General features: G+C 45.9%; 1 protein-coding gene across 1 annotated transcript in view; it reads right to left on the bottom strand.

Moving 5' to 3' along the window:
• MYRIP (myosin VIIA and Rab interacting protein) overlaps positions 1-16057 on the bottom strand; it is a 329308-nt gene extending 313251 nt beyond the window's left edge. Inside the window, exons 1-2 of the mRNA XM_077809270.1 lie at positions 15879-16057; positions 14099-14221 (exon numbers count right to left, since the gene is read on the bottom strand). Coding sequence (XP_077665396.1) covers positions 14099-14221; positions 15879-15919 — 164 coding nt within the window. The 5' untranslated portion in view covers positions 15920-16057. The remainder of the gene's footprint in view (positions 1-14098; positions 14222-15878) is intronic.
• Positions 16058-20967: the final 4910 nt, after the last annotated feature.

The following is a 20967-nucleotide window of genomic DNA, read 5'->3' as shown; positions in this document are numbered from 1 at the left end:
GCAGTGAGCAATATTAAGTATATAAAACCTTAGGTACATATACGACTCCCATTACTAGAATAGTGAGGGCCTGTTTTTCAATGACAGTTAGGCACCTAAAGATGCAGGCAGGCACTTAGTGGGATTTTGAAATGTATCTAAACAGCAGGGTTAGCAAGTATGGTTGGACATATTCCTGGACATTTCATCACATGACAATCTTTAATTAAAGATTAATCTTAAATTCCTGGAGACTCCAACTGGAACACTCCCAATAAAGTTCAGAGGGTTCACTCCCAATAAAGTTCACTCTAATAAAGGGTGCTTATACTTAGGTTTGGCTTTATTGCCAAAGTTAAAAAAAGAAGAAAAAATTCATTTCCCCAGCTGTAGCTGTTACCTGGGTACCTCCCTCAGAACGGTTCACCCCGCACTCTAGTCCTCACTCTCTGTCGAAAGTCACCACCACCTCTCTGATGCCTAAGTGGGATAATGCACCCACTGCAATAATGAGTCAGCTGAATCCACCTACTCCTTCCCCGTAGGATCAAACCTACTAACAGGTTAGGCAAGGTGTACTGTAGAAGGCTGGAAATAAATTGAATACAAAATAGCATACAGGTGTATTGCTGGTGTATGGATATATTAATGACATCAGTGAAATATCTACAACCTTGTGTGATCCCAAACAGAGTATTAGTTGTAAGCAGCACACTTTCAGATCAGCATATCCTGCAATCAATGACAAACAACAGTTCCTAAAAGCACTTTAAAGGCTAACCTTACTGACTCTGCAGCCAAAACAGCCATTAGCTCTCCAGCTCTTGGGCGGAATTTATCCAGATCACTACTTTTTGACAAGCAACTTTGACCAGCGAAAACCCTAAGGGGACTTCAGTTAAAATATTAAGCTTTACTCTCTAGACAGAGCTGTAAAACAAACAGCATAAAGTAGTACATTTAGTATGCAAATGAAATTACTGACAACTGTTAATCTTACTCCTCCGATACACATACAGCTTGTTTGCTTGCATATTTGAAAAAAACGGTTACTTACTTTCTCATGACTGTTGTTCTTCGAGATGTGTTGTTCAGGTCCATTCCACATTAGGTGTGCGCCTGCTGCATGCACGAGCGTCAGAAACTTTTCCCCTTAGTGGCTCCCGTCAGGACAGCGCAGTGGCCCCTGAGTGGCGCCATTGCGCCGTGCATATATACCCCCACTGGCCCAACCCCCTCCAGTTCCTTCTTGCCGGCAACTCCGACAGAGGGGTAGGAGGGTGGGTGGTGGAATGGACATGAACAACATCTTGAAGAACAACAGTTACGAGAAAGTAACCGTTTTTTCTTCTTCGAGTGCTCGTTCGTGTCCATTCCACATTAGGTGAATCACAAGCTGACCTCTGGAGGAGGGCAGGAGTCATGGAACAACTGCTCGGAGGACCGCTCTGCCAACCGCCGCGTCCTCTCTGGCCTGCTGGTTGACCGCGTAGTGGGTCATGAAAGTGTGCACCAAGGACCAGGTGGCTGCTCTGCAGATCTCCTGGATCGGGCCCTGTGCCAGGAATGCCGTGGAAGTCGCTTGCGCCCTGGTCGCGTGGGCCATGACCGCCAGGGCCGGAACACCTGCGAGCTCATAGCACGCCCGGATGCAGCTTGTAATCCAAGTCAAAATCCGCTGAGCCGACACTGGGAGGCCTTTCATCCTCTCGGCTACAGCCACAAACAGCTGCGCGGATTTACGAAAGGGCTTGGTGCACTCCAAATAGCATACCAGTGCTCGAACCACACAAATGTCCTGGCCCAAATGGAATTGGGAGACCACCTTAGGGAGGAACTTGGGGTGCGACCAGAGCTGAACCTTGTCCTTGTGAAATACTGTATACAGTGGCACAGGGGTGAGGGCCCTCAGTTCAGACACCCTTCTGGCCGAGGTAATGGCAACCAGAAATGCCACCTTCCAGGAAAGGTGGAGGAGGGAACAGGAAGCGAAGGGCTCGAAAGGGGGTCCCATGAGTTTAGAGAGGGCCAGGTTAAGGTTCCATGGAGGGACTGGTAAGCCGGAGTACGGGAACACCCTCTCCAACCCTTTAAGGAACCGTCTCACCATCGGGTGGGCGAACACCGAGCCCCCCAAGAACCCCGGATGGAAGGCGGAGATGGCCATCAGGTGCACTCTGAGTGAGGATGGGGCTAGTCCTTGCTGCTTGAGGTGCAGGAGGTACTCCAGGATGGCCTGCACTGGGGCCTGGCACGGCCGCACCTGTCGGGGTTCACAGCAACATGAGAACCTTTTCCACTTGGCCATATAGGCTGCCCTGGTAGATGGCTTTCTACTGCCAAGGAGAATCTGTTGCACTGGAAGGGAGCACTGGCTCTCCAGGGCGTCAGGTGCCGTCAGGTGCAGTGACTGTAGGTCGGGGCGGAAAAGCCCTGTGTAATGAGGTCCCAGCATAGGGGCAGGACTACTAGGGCCTCCACTGACAGCTCTAGAAGCCATGTGTACTAGTGATGGCAGGCCCAGGCTGGGGCGATGAGGATCACGTTGCCCTGTCCCTGCGCACCTTGAGTAGGACCTTGTGCACCAAGGGGAGCAGGAGGAAGGCATCATACATCAAGCCCCCTCTCCACGGGATCGCAAACGCGTCCACAAGCGAGCCCGGGCTGCGGCCCTGGAACAAGCAGAACTGCAGGCACTGGGCATTGGCCCTGGTGGCAAACAGGTCTACCCGGGGAAACCCCCACCTGCGGAAGAGTGAAAGTACGACGTCCGCCCTGAACGTCCACTCGTGCATGCAGTATGAACTGCTCAGGGAGTCCGCCAGCTCGTTGCGTACCTCCGGGAGATCGGACACCTTGAGGTGAATTGCGTGGGCTATGCAAAGGTCCCAGAGGAGGAGAGCCTCACGACAGAGTGGCAAGGAACGAGCCCCGCCCTGTTTGTTTATATAAAACATGGCAGTAGTGTTGACTGTCAGAACGGTCACGCTGTGACCACTCAGAGTGGCATGAAAGGACTGGCAGGTAAGACGAAGTACCCTGAGCTCCTTCACATTGATATGGAGCGACCGCTCTACTCCAGACCACAACCCCTGAGTCATGAGGTCCCCCAGGTGAGCCCCTCATCCATGGTCTGATGCATCCGTCACCAGCATCAGGTCCGGCTGTGGGGCAGCAAAGGGGATGCCTTTGCAAACCACAGGCTGGGACTGCCACCACAGCAAAGAGTCCAGCACGTCCCTTTGGGCTGTCACTACCAGGTCCAGGGCGAGCCACACCTGCAGAGTCCTGAGTCTCAGTCTGGCATGCCTGACCACGGTCATGCATGCTACCATGTGGCCCAGCAGCCGCAGGCAGCACCTGGCCGTTGTCATTGGAAACTGGCACAGGGAGGCCACCGCTCGCTGGATAGCCCGGAATCAGGATACCGGAAGGCTTGCCCGGGCCTGCACCGCATTCAGGACCGCCCCGATGAATTCCACTCTGTGCATGGGTACAAGCGTGGACTTGGGGACGTTGACCAGGAGCCCCAGCTCGTGGAACAATCTCAGGGCTATCTCCACATGGCCCCACACTTCCGCCTCAGATCGGCCCGCCAGGAGCCAGTCGTAGAGGTACGGGTACACCCGCATTCTCTGCCTCCATAAGGAGGCCGCCACCACCGCCATGCACTTCGTGAACACCCTTGGGGCCACGGCTAGACAGAACAGGAGAACCGCAAACTGGTAATGGTCTCAGTCCACGGTGAAGCGTAGGAACCACTGACGTGCTGGGTGGATGGCGATATGAAAGTACGTGTCCTTCATGTCGAGGGCAGTGTACCAGTCCCCCAGATCCAGGGAAGGGATGATGGTGCCCAGAGAGACCATGAGGAACCGGGCCTTGACCAGGAACTTGTTGAGCCTACGCAGGTCTAGGATGGGGCGAAGGCCCCCTTTGGCCTTGGGGATGAGGAAGTACCGGGATTAGAACCCCTTCCCCCTTAGGCTGTGCAGCACTGCCTCTACTGCCTCTAGCAGCGAGCGGACTTCCTTCTCTAGGAGATGCTCGTGAGAGGGGTCCCTGAAGAGGGACAGGGAACGGGGGTGGGAGGGGGGGAGGGAGACGAACTGCAGCGAGTACCCATTCCTCACCGTGCGTAAGACCCAACAGTCTGACGTAATGGTGGACCACGCACGGGAGAAACGGGACAGGCGGTTCAGGAAACAAAGGGACGGATCCGGTAATTGGTCTGGTACGCTGTCCTCGAGCGCACCTTCAAAAGCCTGGCTTAGTGCCCGGCTGGGGTTTGTGCTGGCCTTGGTTCTGGCCCGGCACATTATTGTTACTATTGTTGTCACGCCGTCGCCTCTTTCCCTGCCTCACCTACAGTAAGGCTCATGCCTATGGCGAGGCTGGTACTGGCATTGAGGGGGAAGCTGTGGCTTAAAGGGCTTCCTCTGGGTAGCCGGGGTGTGCATACCCAACAACTTAAGCGTAGGTCGCGAGTCCTTGAGGCTATGCAGCCTCGTGTCTGTCTGGTCAGAGAAGAGCCTGGACCCTTTGAAGGGGAAGTCCTGGAGTGTATTCTGGATCTCAGGGGCAGGCCTGACTCCTGGAGCCACGCCAAGCACCACATGCCCACCTCTGACGCAACTGTTCTAGCCGCGGCGTCTGCCGAATCCAGGGAGGCCTGGAGAGAGGTCTTGGGTACTGCCTTGCCCTCATCCACCAGGGCCACGAGCTCCTGTTGGGAACCTTGCGGGAGGTTGTCCTTAAACTTCCCCACTACCGCCCTGGAGTTGAAATTGTGCCTGTTGAGGATGGCTTGCTGGTTCGCAATCCTCAACTGAAGGTCCCCAGATGAGTACACCTTTCTGCCAAAAAGGTCCAGATGTTTCGCCTCTTTGGCCTTAGGGGCTGGGGCCTGCTGTCAATGGCACTCCCTTTTGTTTACTGCTGAGACCACTAGGGAGCATGGACTCGGGTGGCAGAACAGGAACTCATAGCCCTTAGATGGGGCAAAGTATTTACGCTCTGCTCCTTTGGCCGTTGGAGCGCTGGAGGCCGGGGTCAGCCATATAGTCTTATAGTTGGACTGAATGGTCTTAACGACCGGGAGTGCTATACTGGATGGACGTTCGGGGCTCAAAATGTCCACCTTGGGGTCCTCCTGCTCAACAGTCTCCTTGGCCTGCAACCCCAAGTTTTGGGCATTGCAGCAATTCCTGGTGGGCTCTATGGTCTATCAGCAGAGGACCAGACACCTCTGTACCTGCCACCGCCTCATCACGGGAAGATGAGGAGGTTAGCTGCTGCTCGACCCCCTCTGGTTGGTCCTCCTGCTCCCCTTCTCCCGTGGGAGGGGCCTCCGGCTCAGGCCAGGGCAGGAGTCCATGGGATGGCACTGGGCTCGGTGCTGGTCTCTCCGGTTTATGCTGGAGGCCTGGATACTGTAGCCTCCGGCACCGTCTGGCATCGGTGCGGGGACCAGGACCGCTGCACTGAGTAACTTGCCCTGGACGGGGCCTCTTGGTACTCCTGATTGGCCCTTCTGGACCCCCTGGGCACTATGGCCTGGCATCCCCCATTGGGGTTGCCAGCTCCCCTGAGGGTCCCTGCTGTCTGGGGCCCGGTGCAAGAAGCTATAGCGGCTGGAGTCGGTGCTGGACTGCAGCAACGCCAATCGCGAAGGCCATGGCGGTGCCAATGATCGGTGCCCGCGGGAGAACGAGCGTCTCCTGGCTGAGTGGGGGCAGTACCGGTATCCCTGGGACTGGGACCAGGGTTCCCTGGACCGGGATCGTCTGCAGGAGTCCTCTGGCGAAAGCCGTCTCAACTCCTCCCGGTGCCGGTCTCTGGGTGGTGCCAGAGAGCGGCATGGTCTTTCCGGTGCTTCTTTGTGGTGACCCACTGCCAGTGCTGCAACCTCCTTCTGGGCCGCTAGCAAGTATGAGTCCGCGGAGTCGGCGCTCGACTGGGACCAACTCCGGGAGCAGTGCCAGAACGGTGTCCTCGAGAGGCACACCATTGCTGGCTTACCCCTCGATGGCACCCGAGGCATGGGTGCCAGAGGGTTCTCCCCATACAGGAGGGGGCTCGCTGCCGACAGCTCGATGAGGTTCTTTGCAGCCTCAAAAGGTGGGGCTTGTGCTGCCGAGACCGCCGGTTTCAGGGCCAGTACCGCGGCCTTCCCGCTCTTATCGCGCTCGGGGCCTTGGGAAGTGCCGGCCTCCTGTGCAGGGAACAACTGCGCCTTCCTTTTGGCTGCACTGGGGGCCGCACTGGGGAGGACGAGCGGTGCCAGGGCCTAGCCTGGTGCTCTGGGGCCGACAGTTTACGGTGCTTAGCCGGTGCCAGGTCTCTCAACAGCTCTGGGGCACTACGCACCAAGGAAGCTTGAGCCGGCGTCGGGCACTCCAGGTCCAGTAGCTGCAATGCGGTCTCCATCAACAGTTGCTTTAGACTAAAGTCTCTTTCTTTCCTTGTCCTTGGCTTAAACGCCCTTACAAATCCTACACAGTTCAGTTTGATGTCCATCCCCAGGGCAACGTAGACACGAGTCGTGGGGGTCACTAACTGGCATAGGTTTGCGGCACGTGGTGCAAGCCTTGAAACCGTGGGCCTGCGGCATGCCCTGCGGTCTGGGGCGGGTGCTGGAGGCCTCCAAGCACCTAATGACTTAAGTGTCCACAATAGGTATGTTAACGAACTGTTAACGGCTACTCTAAAGGCTAAGGGACTGCTCTTCTACAAGAGAGAGCGAGGGAGAGAGAGACGTTCCAATGCCACCACGGATGGTAAGAAGGAACTGGAGGGGGTCAGGCCAGTGGGGGTATATATATATGCGCGGCGCAGTTGCACCACTTGGGGGGCCCCGCTGGCCCAACGGGAGCCGCTAAGGGAAAAAGTTTCCAATGGACGTGAACAAGCACGCGAAGAACCACCTTTGTAACAGGAGCTGTGGTACTTATCCTGTAGGTGAAAGGTTCTGATTTCACTCCTATTGACACTCTTGTGAACGGACTATAGTTCAGGAAAAGAGACTACAGTTTCAATAGTTATTGTCATATGGTCACTTCACCTCTTTGCCATAGGCGTAGTTTGACTTCTACGTTGCGGGCGGGGGTTGCAGCATGCAGAGAGCACCCATCTGATACTACCCTCCATTCTTCTTGGCTCTGTGCGCTGTTCCTGCTTTGAGGGCCAGTGCATGGGGTGCGGAGGTAAAGCCATGTTTCAGTCTCCCCTTCCTTCTCTGCATCCCCAGAGGAGTTAGCAAGGGAGCAATCACGGGGGCTGGAATCATATCTGGTGCTTTTAAAATCTGTGTAAAGGGTCCTCCTTGTGCCCTCCCCATCTATTTGGTAAAGGCCAAATAGATGCCGGTTCTATTAAACTACGTAAGGCAACAAAGTTCAGTGTTCAGAAATCAAAGTCATCTTCTGGAATTCTACTGCTCAGGGACACAGCAAGGCTGAAAACCGGAAAGAGCTTTTAAAACCTATATTGTTAAAAGCTATTTGAAGCAAAGCTGTTCTAGGAATGAGGAATATGAATAGATACACCTCTACTGATTCAACAGCCAGTTAGTTACCAGTGTGTTTGACTTGGCATTTTTCCAATATAGGAAATGAATTACACGGAAGGCGCTTTGTAAACACAAGTTAACAGAACTTTAATTTTATCTGCAAGACCTATGACACATACAGTCCATATACTAAATCCTCTTGTAATAGGAGACAGAAGAATGAGGTTTAAAAAAAAAACCACTTGCTTTTTATGGTCTAGCTTGACCCTGAATTCCACATAGTGCAAGATCATGAGAAACACAAATAGGGTGAGACGACACTGGTAAAAATGCCTGTGCCCCATCTACATTAGCATTTCCACCAGCCCTAGGCCAATTTTCTGAAAATTGCCAGCACAGACAAGGCCTTTCACTAACCATATGTGTGGCTATTTCTCAAGTGGAGTAAGCAGAGTAGTCAGAAATCTCTTCAGAGCACTAGCCCTTCCTACACAGAGTCTAATAATTCCTCTGTTTAGAAGTGCAAAAGTAAAAATGGCAATGATCGGGAAAACCGGCTTCAGCACTCCTAGCCACAGTTGAAAAACTGTGATAGAGTACTTAGAACTGAAGGATAAATTTCATTTCATAATGTCTTCATACTGACAAATTCCATTTAGCAGGAGCACCCACCCAGCATAGCATCTTGAAACCATAGAGGATCAGAGTTTCATTTACCCTCTGGCAGTGTAAATAGCCTAATGTACATAATAATCAGGCCCCTGTAAGCTCCTCTGTCTGGGTCGTGTCCCCTTCCCCCACCCCCACTGTGGACACTAATGGAAAAATGGTATATGGAAAAATGATTTTAAAAAATACTAGTTCCCAGTTTTGACAAGGTCTTTTCCCAGTGTTAGCACTGCTGCAGCTGCACTAATTCTAAACCAGGGTGCCAAAAATTCCCACTGGAAACACACCAGTTAGTATATCTACCTAAGTTATTTAGAGCAGTGGTTCTCACATGTGCCAGTGGTCTGAAGAGGTTCTAGCACAAACGAGAAGCCTACACATTTGAAAGACAAAGTGGTCCCACCATACCATCAAGTTTCAATTGTGCAGGCATCACTTCAAGTTGAGTGCCTTTATATTCCTCCCAGAGTTCCCTTGTACACGTATGCCTGTTTGCATTGTTTCACAGAAAATAAAGCCAGTCTACTAACATGTCTCTTTGTTGGGCATCTCTTTGAGCTAATTTCAGCCATGATCAAAATTTGCTGATGACACTAAAATAGAGGAAGGGTAGCCAAATAAAACAGAAAACATTCCACCAACACAAAATGAGCTGGAGAGATTCAAGCTGTAGGAATAGCAGACAATGATAGGATATATGGTATGAATAATTACTGAGTTCTATAACATATATGAGAAAATAGACTGCACAGATACAAAATGGGTGGAAGTAACCAATTATATACTCAACACTGAGTGAGGTTATTTTCATCTGGTCACCTTAAACATTGTTCAGTTATTACATTTTCATATAATCACTCACTAGAAGGTGTGGGAACAGGATTGGGAGCTTCTGAGAGAAGATGACATTAAAATGTTTAAGAACTACTGATTAGGAACCTGCTACAAGAAGTTACAAAAGAGCATTACAGCAGAGAATGCAAAAGATATTTACGAAGCTTCAGTGAAACTAGACAACTTGTCCAGCTAGCGAAGACTTACACAGTTCCTATATAAAGCATGATGAATTAATATTGGAAAAATATTGGAAAAATCTGCATTCAATTCATTTTAATAAATAACGAAGGGGGGGCAGAATCAAAGCAGACCCCTGATTATTTTTATTTTGTGTATGCACAGGTTTTACATGGGTTACAATAGTGCTACATTCTTCTTCAAATGACACACGAACCTAAAAAAACGAGGAGTCTGGTGGCACCTTAAAGACTAACAGATTTATTTGGGCATAAGCTTTCTTTCGTGGGAAAGCTTATGCCCAAATAAATCTGTTAGTCTTTAAGGTGCCACCAGACTCCTCGTTGTTTTTGTGGATACAGACTAACAGTATGCATCAGAAGGGAAAGACAACATGAAACTCATTTGCCCTTCTGAGGCAATGACACTTTCATTAGCTTCAATAAATCAAACCATCCAGCTAAAAATTTTAAGTCTGACTTTGTCATAAATTTCTTACATCTTATAATTTACGCTGCATAGAAATGTGAATAGACAAAACTACATGAAAGAATTAATGGAAGATATTGGCATAATGTGACTGAAAACTATGCAGTATTTGCATCTTTCCTAACTTTAGCCACACTTCCAATAAATACATTAGTTTAAACTGTCATTCTAGTTGTGTATTAGTAAGCTTTTATATTCTGCTGGCAAAGTGGATTTGCAGCCAACAAGCCATCAACCTATTTCAGTTTTTTAGCTTACATTCTTGTTAGATGATTTCCGCTATATCAGCGTCTACTCTCCTATATTATCTTAAACGGTTCTTGTTCGTTGTTGTCATACAGAGCAAAACAACAATATTTTCAGTGCCAAAGTCAGCTCTGCAAAGTAACTACTGAAATTCCAGTGGAAAAATATAAAACTCTGTATAGTACAAGCCGGTATGCTGAAACCTACCTCTCCCTATATTATACATATAAAAATAAAATACATTCCATGTGAAAGCTTTAATAAGTTCCCTTTCAAAAAACAAACTTGCTATGTAAAAATCTATTGATCTCTTGATTTTCACAACTGACATTCAGTTTTAGCTAATTTGCCAATCTACAAAAGTTTATAAAGGTTTTTATCAATTTCCTATATAAAACTGTATTGTACACGTAACAAAAGGAAATATATTACTATTACACCAAAATTTAAAAAAAAAAACCAAAAAACATCCTCATACATACCTGTAACCATTTTTGTAACAAAACTCTATACAATGTTAATATGTAAACAGTGGTTTTTGTCTTCTACAGAAAGTATAACGTTATATCTGACATTTTAAAATCATCATCAGGCTGACAGATCTTGCCAATTATAACTTTTTCAAAAATTAAAACTACATAGAAATAGCCTCAAGAATTGATCTGACTTATTATAAGTTGCAAAATAAGTTGTATTTAAACAAGGCAAAAGCTCCTTATAAAGTGACATTTTGGGAAACTCTTGTGTGTAAATATTATCCCTTTGATCATACTAAGCTCCTTCTCCCAACACTACTCCACCGAACAAAAAAATATTTACTGTATTGTAACGTGAGAGATAGAATATAACCCATGTTCACACCCTACACAGTATTGTAACAATCTTTGTACAAAGTATACCTTGTAAGGTATCTTGTGAAAACTCAATTTGCTGGTCAGTACTGTTCTAATGTAAAATACGTACAGCAACATTGAATGTGAAGTTATAAGATTCCCTGTATGATGTTATTAACACACGTTTCAAACCCCACAGTCCTGTCCAGGCAGAAGTCAGGTCTATCCTAAAAAAAGGAAGGAATGTGTGCTTGACTTAATTTGATTACCCTGTATACTGCTTAAATGCAAACAGGAAGTTTAAAACACTTGGAAAAAGCCAGCAGGGAACATCCTTCCACATAGACTCTTTGTCTCTTGGGTCTCAGATGGAAATGTTTTTCAAGAGGGAGTCAAAACATAAAAAGGAGGGATAAACATCCCAAAGCAGCCTCTCTCTGCCTCTACCCATTGCATTCACTGCACCTGAAGAGACAAAGAAAGCAACCTTTGGACTCCAGGGGAGCGATCTTGACCTAAAGAGTTTGTTCAGTGAGACTGCTGAAAGCATGTGGTGAGAAAACTTTGCTTTGAATCTAACATAGCTTGTTAAGTTAGGCATCTGTAAGCATTTTGTCTTTATTTTTTCTTGTAACCATGTCGGACTTCTATGCCTCATTACTTGCACTCACAATATCTCTCTTTAATCTTGCTCTAGTTAATAAACTTGTTTATTGTTTTATCTAATCCAGTGTGTTCAAGCTGAAGTATCCAGGTAACTCCATTTGGGGTAACGAGTTGTGTGCATAATTAGTCCCTGAAAGGAATAAAGGACTCAGTAGATTTGTACCGTCTCGGAGAGGGCTGGGCAATAAAGGACATACATTTCTGGGGGGAAATCTGGGATTGGGGTGCTAGGGTCACCCTGTAGAATAACCCAGGCTGGTAAAAAACCAAGGTGTGCCTGGTTGGCTGTGTGCTGGGAGTGACTTACATGCTGGAGGCTGTTTGTGAGCAGTCCAGACTCGAAGCTACAGCAGCAAAGCATTTTAAATGGCACTCCAGGTTAGAGGGCAGGGGTGACACAGCTACTCATTAGTATGGACTGTACTCTGGTATGTCACACTGCAAAAACCAGCCACAACAATTTAAACCACAAACCAACCGGTAACTTTGCAAGTGATCCCTTAGTTAACAAAAGGTCCGAATTTAACGTCTGGTCACTGAACATTTGTTACAACCAATCTGTGGTAGAGAAATGTGGCTTTATCAGCAGTGCACAAAATGAACAGATCCTGGCTCAGGAAACTAGTTGCTCAGGAATTCTTTGTGAAAGCATGCAAACAGAATTGCACAGCCTCCCCCAAAACATGGAATGTTCCTTAAGCCAGCTAATGGTCAGTTGTGTACTGTGGGAACCCATTTTGCCTTTAGTTTGTGATATTTCTCACCTTCCCATGCCCCATTTTCACAAATAAATGACTATTATTAACCAACAACTGTTACAGACCAACCCCAGAAACAAATCCACGACCCCTGAATAAACAGGCTTTGCACAGGGATTCTCCCTGGGGACCAAGGTTCATGGAACCATCTCTTCAGGCTGGGGGAGGATGGGGCAGAGAACTGGAATCACAGCATGGCCATTGCTGCAGCATCTTTCCCAGCTTTTGTACTCTCAGTTCATTAGGATGCAACTGGCCATGCTCAAGTAACCCCTGGCTACTTCCTCATTCCTCTTCTAGCCCACCCTGCACTATCCCTAGCCCTCCCCCGCCTTCATTCTGCAATGGAGTAACCACTAAAATCCTTGGGTACAGCAGAGTCTCCCTGTGTGTGCCCTCCTCATCCTGCCCTTCCTCCACACAGCAGAACCACACCACCACTGTTTGGAAAAGCTGGGCAGGATCTTGCTTATTGATCAGGGGACACAGGTGAACAAGGACAAACACGGGGATGGATTTTAAGCGGCAGGCCACTTTATTAAAACTTCACATCCAAGAAGGGCACTATCTATCCATCTACCCATGCCAGGCATTAGGTGCATCCAGTGCAGGGTTCACAGGGCATTTATCATATAGCCCATACTCGGGGTAGCCTCCCTAGTGCCGATGCAAATGTTTCATCTTCCTCTGCTGAATCCTCTCCTTTTCCTCCTCCAAAGGGGAATGAAGGTACCAAAGAGGGTTCCTACTCTCCAGATCTCCATTTTTCCATAGACCTGGGGTCCACCAGAGAAATCACATGTCTCTTATTTTCTGGTTGCTGGCTCTTTGGCCTGTTATCTGCACTGGACACCCGCCTCAAGTGGCTAAAAATGGTGAAAGAGGTCTGAGAAACCCCAGGCCGGGTTTAATTAAGTGACTGTAGAAAGCAAGAGCCAATCAACTTGCATCTGTCTGGCCAACGAACAAAGGGGTACTCAGTGGGAGGAGGGGTCTATTCCTGTATAAATTCCCCTTTATCCTAAGCTATCCAGCACCTTGAGGTTCCAATCAAGTTTCTCATCCATTAGATCAGTGGGTGTCAGTGCACTCAAAATGAACTAGGATAGTGTGATGATGTATTTCCTCCTTATTTCAGAGAATAGCAACAGGAAATAAAACCACAACAATAAAAAGAGGGATTTCTTCTTCAATTTATATAACATACAGGCTGAGTTTCATATCCTTTCTTAAGCAACTTCCTGCTCTTGTGATTCCAGTGAGATGCTGGAAGATAAAAAATGGTATCCGTTTTTCAAGTCAGCATTAGGGCAAGAGAAATTGCATGCAACAAGTATAGATAGGTACTTCAGTCTCTCTTCAAGATAAGCAAGTCATGCTTTCTAGAGAAGCTAAAAAAGAAACATGGATCACACAAAAGGAAATACAGTTGGAAACAATGGGAAAGCTATTGCATCTACCAACTCACATTCCTGCTGGTATATGAGGGAAATTGTCTTTCACACTTAGTTTGCTTTGCAAGGGGCTCTTTTTGTTTTTTACTGATTTTGTGTGACTGAAAGCAGAAGTTGAATATTTGGTCAGACAACAGTTTTCGGCACAATATACTGTATATTACAGAGTGTGTGAGAGAGAGAGAGAGCGCGAGAGCTCACGCACGCACACTAGCTTACTTCTATTCACTTCCATGAAAAAAATGTATTCAAAACACTTTTAAAAAATAAATCAATTATGGTATTTAATCAAATAACTGAATCTGGCTATAATTACAAACCAAAATAAATATTCTGTGCTGAATACATCCAGCTTCATAATGTGAAAAATATTTATTATGGATGCTGAAAGGCCAAGTTCCTCCAGTTTGTTCAGTATACATCTTTTTCATTACCCAGACAGGACAATCAAAATGAAAATATATTTTCATAAAATCTTACCTCAGCCTCTCCTCTTCTTTCTTGCGAAGGCTGAAATCTCGTTGGACCACCTGAAGAACATGCTCTGCTTCATCATCTGTCAAACCAGATAGATCCAGTTTCCTCCCCATTATTTGATCTATCCTGGATATAAACAATAAAAAAGTACCTGAAATCATAAAAGGCAACAAAGTACCAAGCGAACAACTTGAAAGCATTGTGTGGACTTCAATGAATTCATAAAATAAAGGACTATTGTGGCCATAACATCAGAGGACAAGAGAATCTCTTTGTATTTTATTCTTTTTTAAAACCTCTAACCTGCACAAACATTTAGGGGGATTGTGCACCACAGTTAATTTCATTCATTCCATCCTGATTTCAAACAGGACCTCAAAAGTTATTTTCAAAAATGGGCAAATATTATTTCTATCACTTGGTAAGTGGCAACATTGCTACTCTACCTACAAGTAATATGTTACGGTGACCAAAAAGAAATTTAGAAATTCCAAGAATTCAAAATCAAATCAACTACATGTAGACTTTGGAAACCAATAAAATACAATTTTATTTCCAAGAAAAGCATCAGATTTTTTTAACAATTTCCACTGAGGTCCCAATGAAGGAGTGAGATTCATGCTTCTGGAATGCCTTGCCCTATTGGACTAAATACCTCAAGTTACCAGTTTGGTCTTAATCCATCTAGAAATGTTTTTTCAGAAAACTGCCATTCAATAATGTTCCTAACAGAAATCTGACCGACCCTGAACAATTCTGCATCAAAAATACGTGGACAAAAGGAAAACACTCAGAGTGGAAGATTCACCACAAACCAATGCACTAAATAATTACTAATTTCACTTTAGCCTTGAAGATTGGAAAACAAAGTTGAAGTGTTGAACAAGTAAATCATCAGTATATCTATAGAAACAGAAGAACTGAGACAAAGAGCATCGGACTTACAGGATAATGCCAGACAAGTTAATGAGATCCATTAAGAGCTAAAACTACAGTGTAAAGCCCAACAAAATAATTGGAAGACTTAGAAAAGCATAGGAGTTGAGAAAACATCGAAATAATGGGATTGAGAGAACATAAAACAGGAAAATTCAATAAAATATTTGAGGCCTGGATATGAGAATTTCTGCAAATGGATAGCAACAAAAAAAAAAATCATTAAATTTGAAACAGAAGTACAAAACAGATTCAAATTAAAAATAGGAAGTGTAAAAAACAGATTTGCTGGCAAACAAAGAGCAACAAGGCTGTAAGACTACAACTCCTCTGATCATCAGCACAAAGTTTTGGACATGTCTCACGCCAAAACAAAAACTCAAAGGAGGAAAGAAGAGGATCTCATTCATCTAGGATTATGCCATCAATATACATAACAGGAGAGGAGAATTTAAAAATAAAAATTGCATAAACAGCTCCACAATATACAAAATTTGCTCTCCAGTCTAGTCATCCCAAAAATCACCTATGAAAAGAACAAACTCCTCCTCATCACCAGCAGATGTTCAGTTTTCTCTACATGGAATCAAAAATGACCTCAAAACCTGATGAAATAGTTTTACAGCTAAGAAAATATATTGAAATGTATTTACCTAAGGGACTAAATTAGTTTAGAGCTCATTATCTAAGCACTTTGATTATCCCTATCATGATATTATCAGTATCCCCCAAGTAGTTATGGAACAGACAGTGGGTGATGGGACAAAAAGGAAATGGTCAAGCATTCTAAAAGCCCTAAACATGAAACAGAGAAGGGGCTGTGAAAAAGGCAATTCCGAGAACCTACCTGTTTGGGAAATGATGGCCCAACAGTCTGTGTGTTTTCATTTTTGTTTGTTTTGTTTAATAAATTGGTAAGTTCAACTATCAACACTGGCTCCTGTGAAAATTTTACCAGTAAGGGAACCCAGAAACCATGCATGCTATTCATAGTTTTAATGGAAGCCACAGTATCCAATCATTGAAGATCCATTTTGCATTCTTAATGATTTCATATAAAAATTTACAAAGAACTCTGAAATCCTTATGTCTAAAATTTTCAGCAGCTTTGTATCTATTACAAGTTTAAAACCATCTCTTCTAAGAATGTGTATAGCCCAAAGATATATCTGAGCAATACTCTGAACAAATAAAATTATGGCGTGGAATTAAGTGACCTTTGTGTTAGAGCAAGCGGTGAAAATGTGAAACGTGCTACATTTCATCCTGAAATAATTTTCCAAAATAAGATGGCCCGTTTGTTGCCAATACTCAATTGAAAATGCATTTGTTTATACTGTATTTTATCTTCTCCAATTCTTTAGTTTTCAGTTCTTTGAAAGGGAACTTCATATACCTGGAAAAAGAATATCATTTATCTTTTTCTACTTGTTAGGCTATTGCTGAAATTTAATATTCACTAACTAAAATCTCTTATTTTGCCACTCAGAATATAAATAGATGTAATTAATGGTATGCTAGATGAAATCAAAGACGTTGTGAATAGATGTCTGAAATTAGATTACAAATTCTTTGGGTGAGGAACTATTTCTTAATGTGTATCTGTTCATTACTAGGCACAATGAGGCTGTGATCCTGATTTGGTCCTTTGTGCGTTACCACAAAGCAAACCCAAACATTTATAAGTTTTAAACAAATGACAGGAAAATTCCTATCAAAAGGACGTTTTAAAAATAAAATTACTAACTTTAATAGGTAATAGAAAATTAGTGCCATGGAAACAAAGGACCGTATATCATCCCTTTTCCCCAATTCTTTCTTCATAGCAGGGGAGGGAATATGTTAAAATAGAGGCAAAATCTTACTAATATACATAGGCAAGAACAGAGACTAACAGTTTGCACCCCTCTACGCACACCAAGACCATTAACACCTGCTGGAAGTTTCAGCAGAAGCTGCAAGAGTTTGCCAGTGGAATGATGGATTATAGAGGGGCTTTTCCCCAGTGCAGCTCCATACCCTCTCCCAGCAGACAACCTTCCCTCTGTCCCAAACACACAACCTGCACAATGAGACACTGAGGCTTTTAGCCCTCTACACCTACCCTAGGAGAAGCGAGTGTCCTCAGCAAAACTTGCTTGCAGCAGTCTGAGGACAGTTCAGTGTAGCAGCATGGAGGGGTATGTCCTGTACGCTTTTTCTTTCTGATCTAAGGAGACCCAATGCAGCACTCATCTTAGGGCTTTTTATAGTACCCAAAACAATTAAAAAATATGTAAAAAAACACTTCAAGTGGAGGGCCTCATCTCTGCCCCTGCCAGACAGCAAGTTGAACCGGAACCAGAGAACCTGTTCAAACTGGGGAATTTTGTGGTTTGTTTGTTTGTTTTTAAAAACTTGAACCATAACCAAACCCAAACCATAATTCTGTCCTACCTGCTGAACCAGAACTGAACTGAAAAGGCCTGCCCCAGTATGAGATTAGGGTTGCCAGGTGTCCGGTTTTCAACCAGAATGTCTGGTAAAAAAGGACCCCAGCGGTTCCGGTCAGCACCACTGACTGGGCTATTAAATGTTCGGTAGGCAGCGCAGCGGTGCTAAGGCAAGTTCCCTGCCTGCCATGGCTCTGCGCGGCTCCTGAAAGCAGTGGCATGACCCTTCTCCGGCTCCTAGACGTAGGGGCAGTCAAGGGACTCTGCACACTCCCCCACCCTGCCCCAAGCACAAGCCATACAGCTCCCATTGGCCAGAAACTGTGGCTGCTGCTGCTTCCGGGAGCTGCTTGAGGTAAGCTCCATCTGGAGCCTGCACCCCTGACCCCCTCTGCGCCCAAACACCCTGTCCCAGCCCTGATCTCCCTCCCGCACCCCAAACCCCATGCCCAGCCCCACCCAGAGCCTGTACCCCTGCCGGAGCCCTCACACACACCCTGTGCCCCAACCCCCTGCCCTAGCCCTGATCCCCCCTCCTGCACCCGAAACTCCTGAGGCCCACACCCCCCACTCCCCAGCCCAGATCCCCCTCCCACTCTCCAATCCCCTCAGTCCCCGCCCAGAGCACCCTCCTGCACCCCAAACCCTTCATTCCCAGCCCCACCCCAGAGCCCTCACCCCCCTACACCCTAACCCCATCCCAGCCGGGAACCCCCTCCCACATCCTGAACCCCTCATTTCTGGCCCACCACAGAACCTGCACCCCCAGGTGAGAACCCATACCCCCTCCCACACCCCAAACCCCTGCCTCAGCGCGGAGCCCCCTCCCATATGCCGAATCCCTCGGATCCACCCCCCAGCCCAGAGCCCCCACACACACCCCAAACCCTTCATCCCGGCCCCACCCACTCCTGCACCCCAACCCCCTGAGCCAGCCCTGTGAAAATGTGTGAGCGAATGACGGTGGGGACAACAAGCCACAGAGGAGGGGAATGGAGTAAGCGGGGGGCAAGGCCTCGGATAAGGAGTGAGGCAAGGGGCAGGGCAAGGGCGTTCGGTTTTATGCAAGTAGAAACTTGGCAACCCTAAATGAGATGAGAATAAGACTAGAAGAAGGTCAGCCTACAAGAGTAGGGAGGAAGAAGAGAAGCACAAGAGCTGCCCGTATACCACATGAGGCAGCAACGGGGCCAGCGACAGATGAACCATCTCTGAGAGCAGAGCTGGAATGCTCCCTGGTCCCAGAAGTTAACTATTCGCCCCCTCCCTCCCCAAAAAAGTAATGGCTCCCCAACCCTTCTCCCCCTTAGACAGGCCTCCTCCGCCCCCATGCCCAAACCCTGGGGAAGCTCCTCCCTCCAATTGCCCCATTTGAGGCAGGGCCCATGCCGCAAACTTATTTCCCCACTGAAGTAGGCCACAGTCTTCACTCCCAACCCCCCCACCCTCTAGGGCAATACCTGATACCCATCTCCAACCACCCCACACCATCCCCGAGCAATTCTCTCTCTTCACCTACTGCAGCTGGTTATGACAGGCTCTGATTAGAGGAGTGAGAACAAGCTCTGCAAAAGTTTGCATGTTAAACGAACTCGCATGGATCGGTGATGACTCAAGATCACCCCTCTCTGAATTGCTTCTCGGCTAAAACACAACCATACTTTATTAGATTCTGGAAATATGCAACTGGGCTGTGCTAATGTCTTTGGTTTATTTATAGTAATTATATTTCTATTGTAATTTATTACAGCAATGGAGAATCATAAGGAGAAAACAACAAAAATCCCATAAGAATGTTCTTCAAATATGACCATGTAAATAAAATAGCTATTTGTCCAGTTCAGAAACCAGAATCGTGTCAGGGAACCATGCTGCCAATCTGGAAAGGCACATTCAAAGACACCACCCTGAGGAGTAATCTGCAATTTCTTAAGGGGAAAAATGACAAAAGGACAACAACAATCCTGACAAACCCACATCAAGAAGTCTACAACAACACAAGATACTTTGGATTCCATGTTCACAACTCAGGCAATTGCAACAACAATTGATTAAGCTACCTTACTGGAGGCTCGCCTAGAATGAGTCACTGTAAAAAGGAGGACTATTGAACCTAATAGAGGATTCAGGATTTTGTGAAATTGTTGACCCCATTCTGGAAGGGCTGGGGACAAAACTTACATTGAAATGCTGAAGATGGACGAGACAAAGTTACTGCTGTAGCAGCCACCATTCAAGAGGGGGAATCACAAAACAAGTAAAAGGAAGACTAATTTCTTTGAAAGAGGGTTGAGCCACACAATTTGGCTGATCCGTTTTAAGAGAGTAACATTCAGCATATTGTTGCAGGACAAATTGCTCTTCTGACTCTATCATTGAAAGAGATCAAGGAAAGATGCATCTCTTGAATATTTAAAATCAATGATTCTTAAAGTTGTTGGTATGTATGGAATCACTCCTAAGCGTATATGTAGCATTACAACAGATAATGGAGAAAACATAGTGAAAGCAGTGAAGTTAACAACTGAGGACCAGGAAATGGAAGAACAACAACAACAAATTCAGGTGAAGGATAAATTATTTATTCTTTGGGGAAGAAGTTCAAGAAGAAGATATGGAGCAAGATTGGAATGATTTGACTCCTATGGTTGAAGCAGCTAGCCTTAATATATGTGCTGAGGCCATGGGTGTAACATTGAAGGGAATTTTCTATTTTGCCTACACCTTGTAGTTGAAGACTCCCTGAAAAACGTACAATCTCTGGTATAATTCATAAAGCTCAATATGTCTGTAAAAAATGAGAAATCAAACAATATTGGTAGAACTTAGAAAATTTAATTAAATTAAATTTAAAAACCCACTCTTAGTTTGTCCTGCCAAATGGCTCTCAACTTATAATATACTTGAGTGACTCTTGGAGTGCAGGGATTTCTGCCAGGACATGGCCACCTCAAACCATGAGCAGAATGGAGTGTCACTGAAGGCATCACAATTGCACTGAAACCCACTAAAGTGATAAGATTCTTCAATATGAAAAACTGACCACATGTGACTTTTATGGTGCCTAATTAAAATGCCAACTGGAAACATCAAAAGTCTCTTCTCCATTTACTGAATCCTTACTGGCTTCAGTGGGGGGGGGGGGGGGGAGAGAGAGAAAAGAAAAAAATCTGTTTGAAAATTGTATCTGTCTCATGTGTATACCTTGATCCTAGATATCAACTCCTACTGTTAGAAAGGGACAAAGTCAAGTCAAAACGTGGACAAAATTGGAAATGCTTCAGTCATAAGTAAAAATTAATAATGTCACAGAATCAATGTCAGAAACCTCTGAAATTGAAAGATTGGATGATGAATCGGAATATCATCTTACAGCTCATGAAATCTCCAAACACAAATATACCTGAATGAAGGAAAGCCCAAATAAGGATTGGGCCAATTCTTGGTCCATTTGCTGATAAGCCACGTCTCAGTAAGAAAGAAAACATATTGAACTGCTGGTAA

Source organism: Eretmochelys imbricata, chromosome 2 (assembly GCF_965152235.1).
Source record: "Eretmochelys imbricata isolate rEreImb1 chromosome 2, rEreImb1.hap1, whole genome shotgun sequence".
Taxonomy (NCBI): domain Eukaryota; kingdom Metazoa; phylum Chordata; order Testudines; family Cheloniidae; genus Eretmochelys; species Eretmochelys imbricata.
Note: the sequence above shows the minus strand (reverse complement) of the source record. Positions and strands in the feature narration are given on the sequence as shown.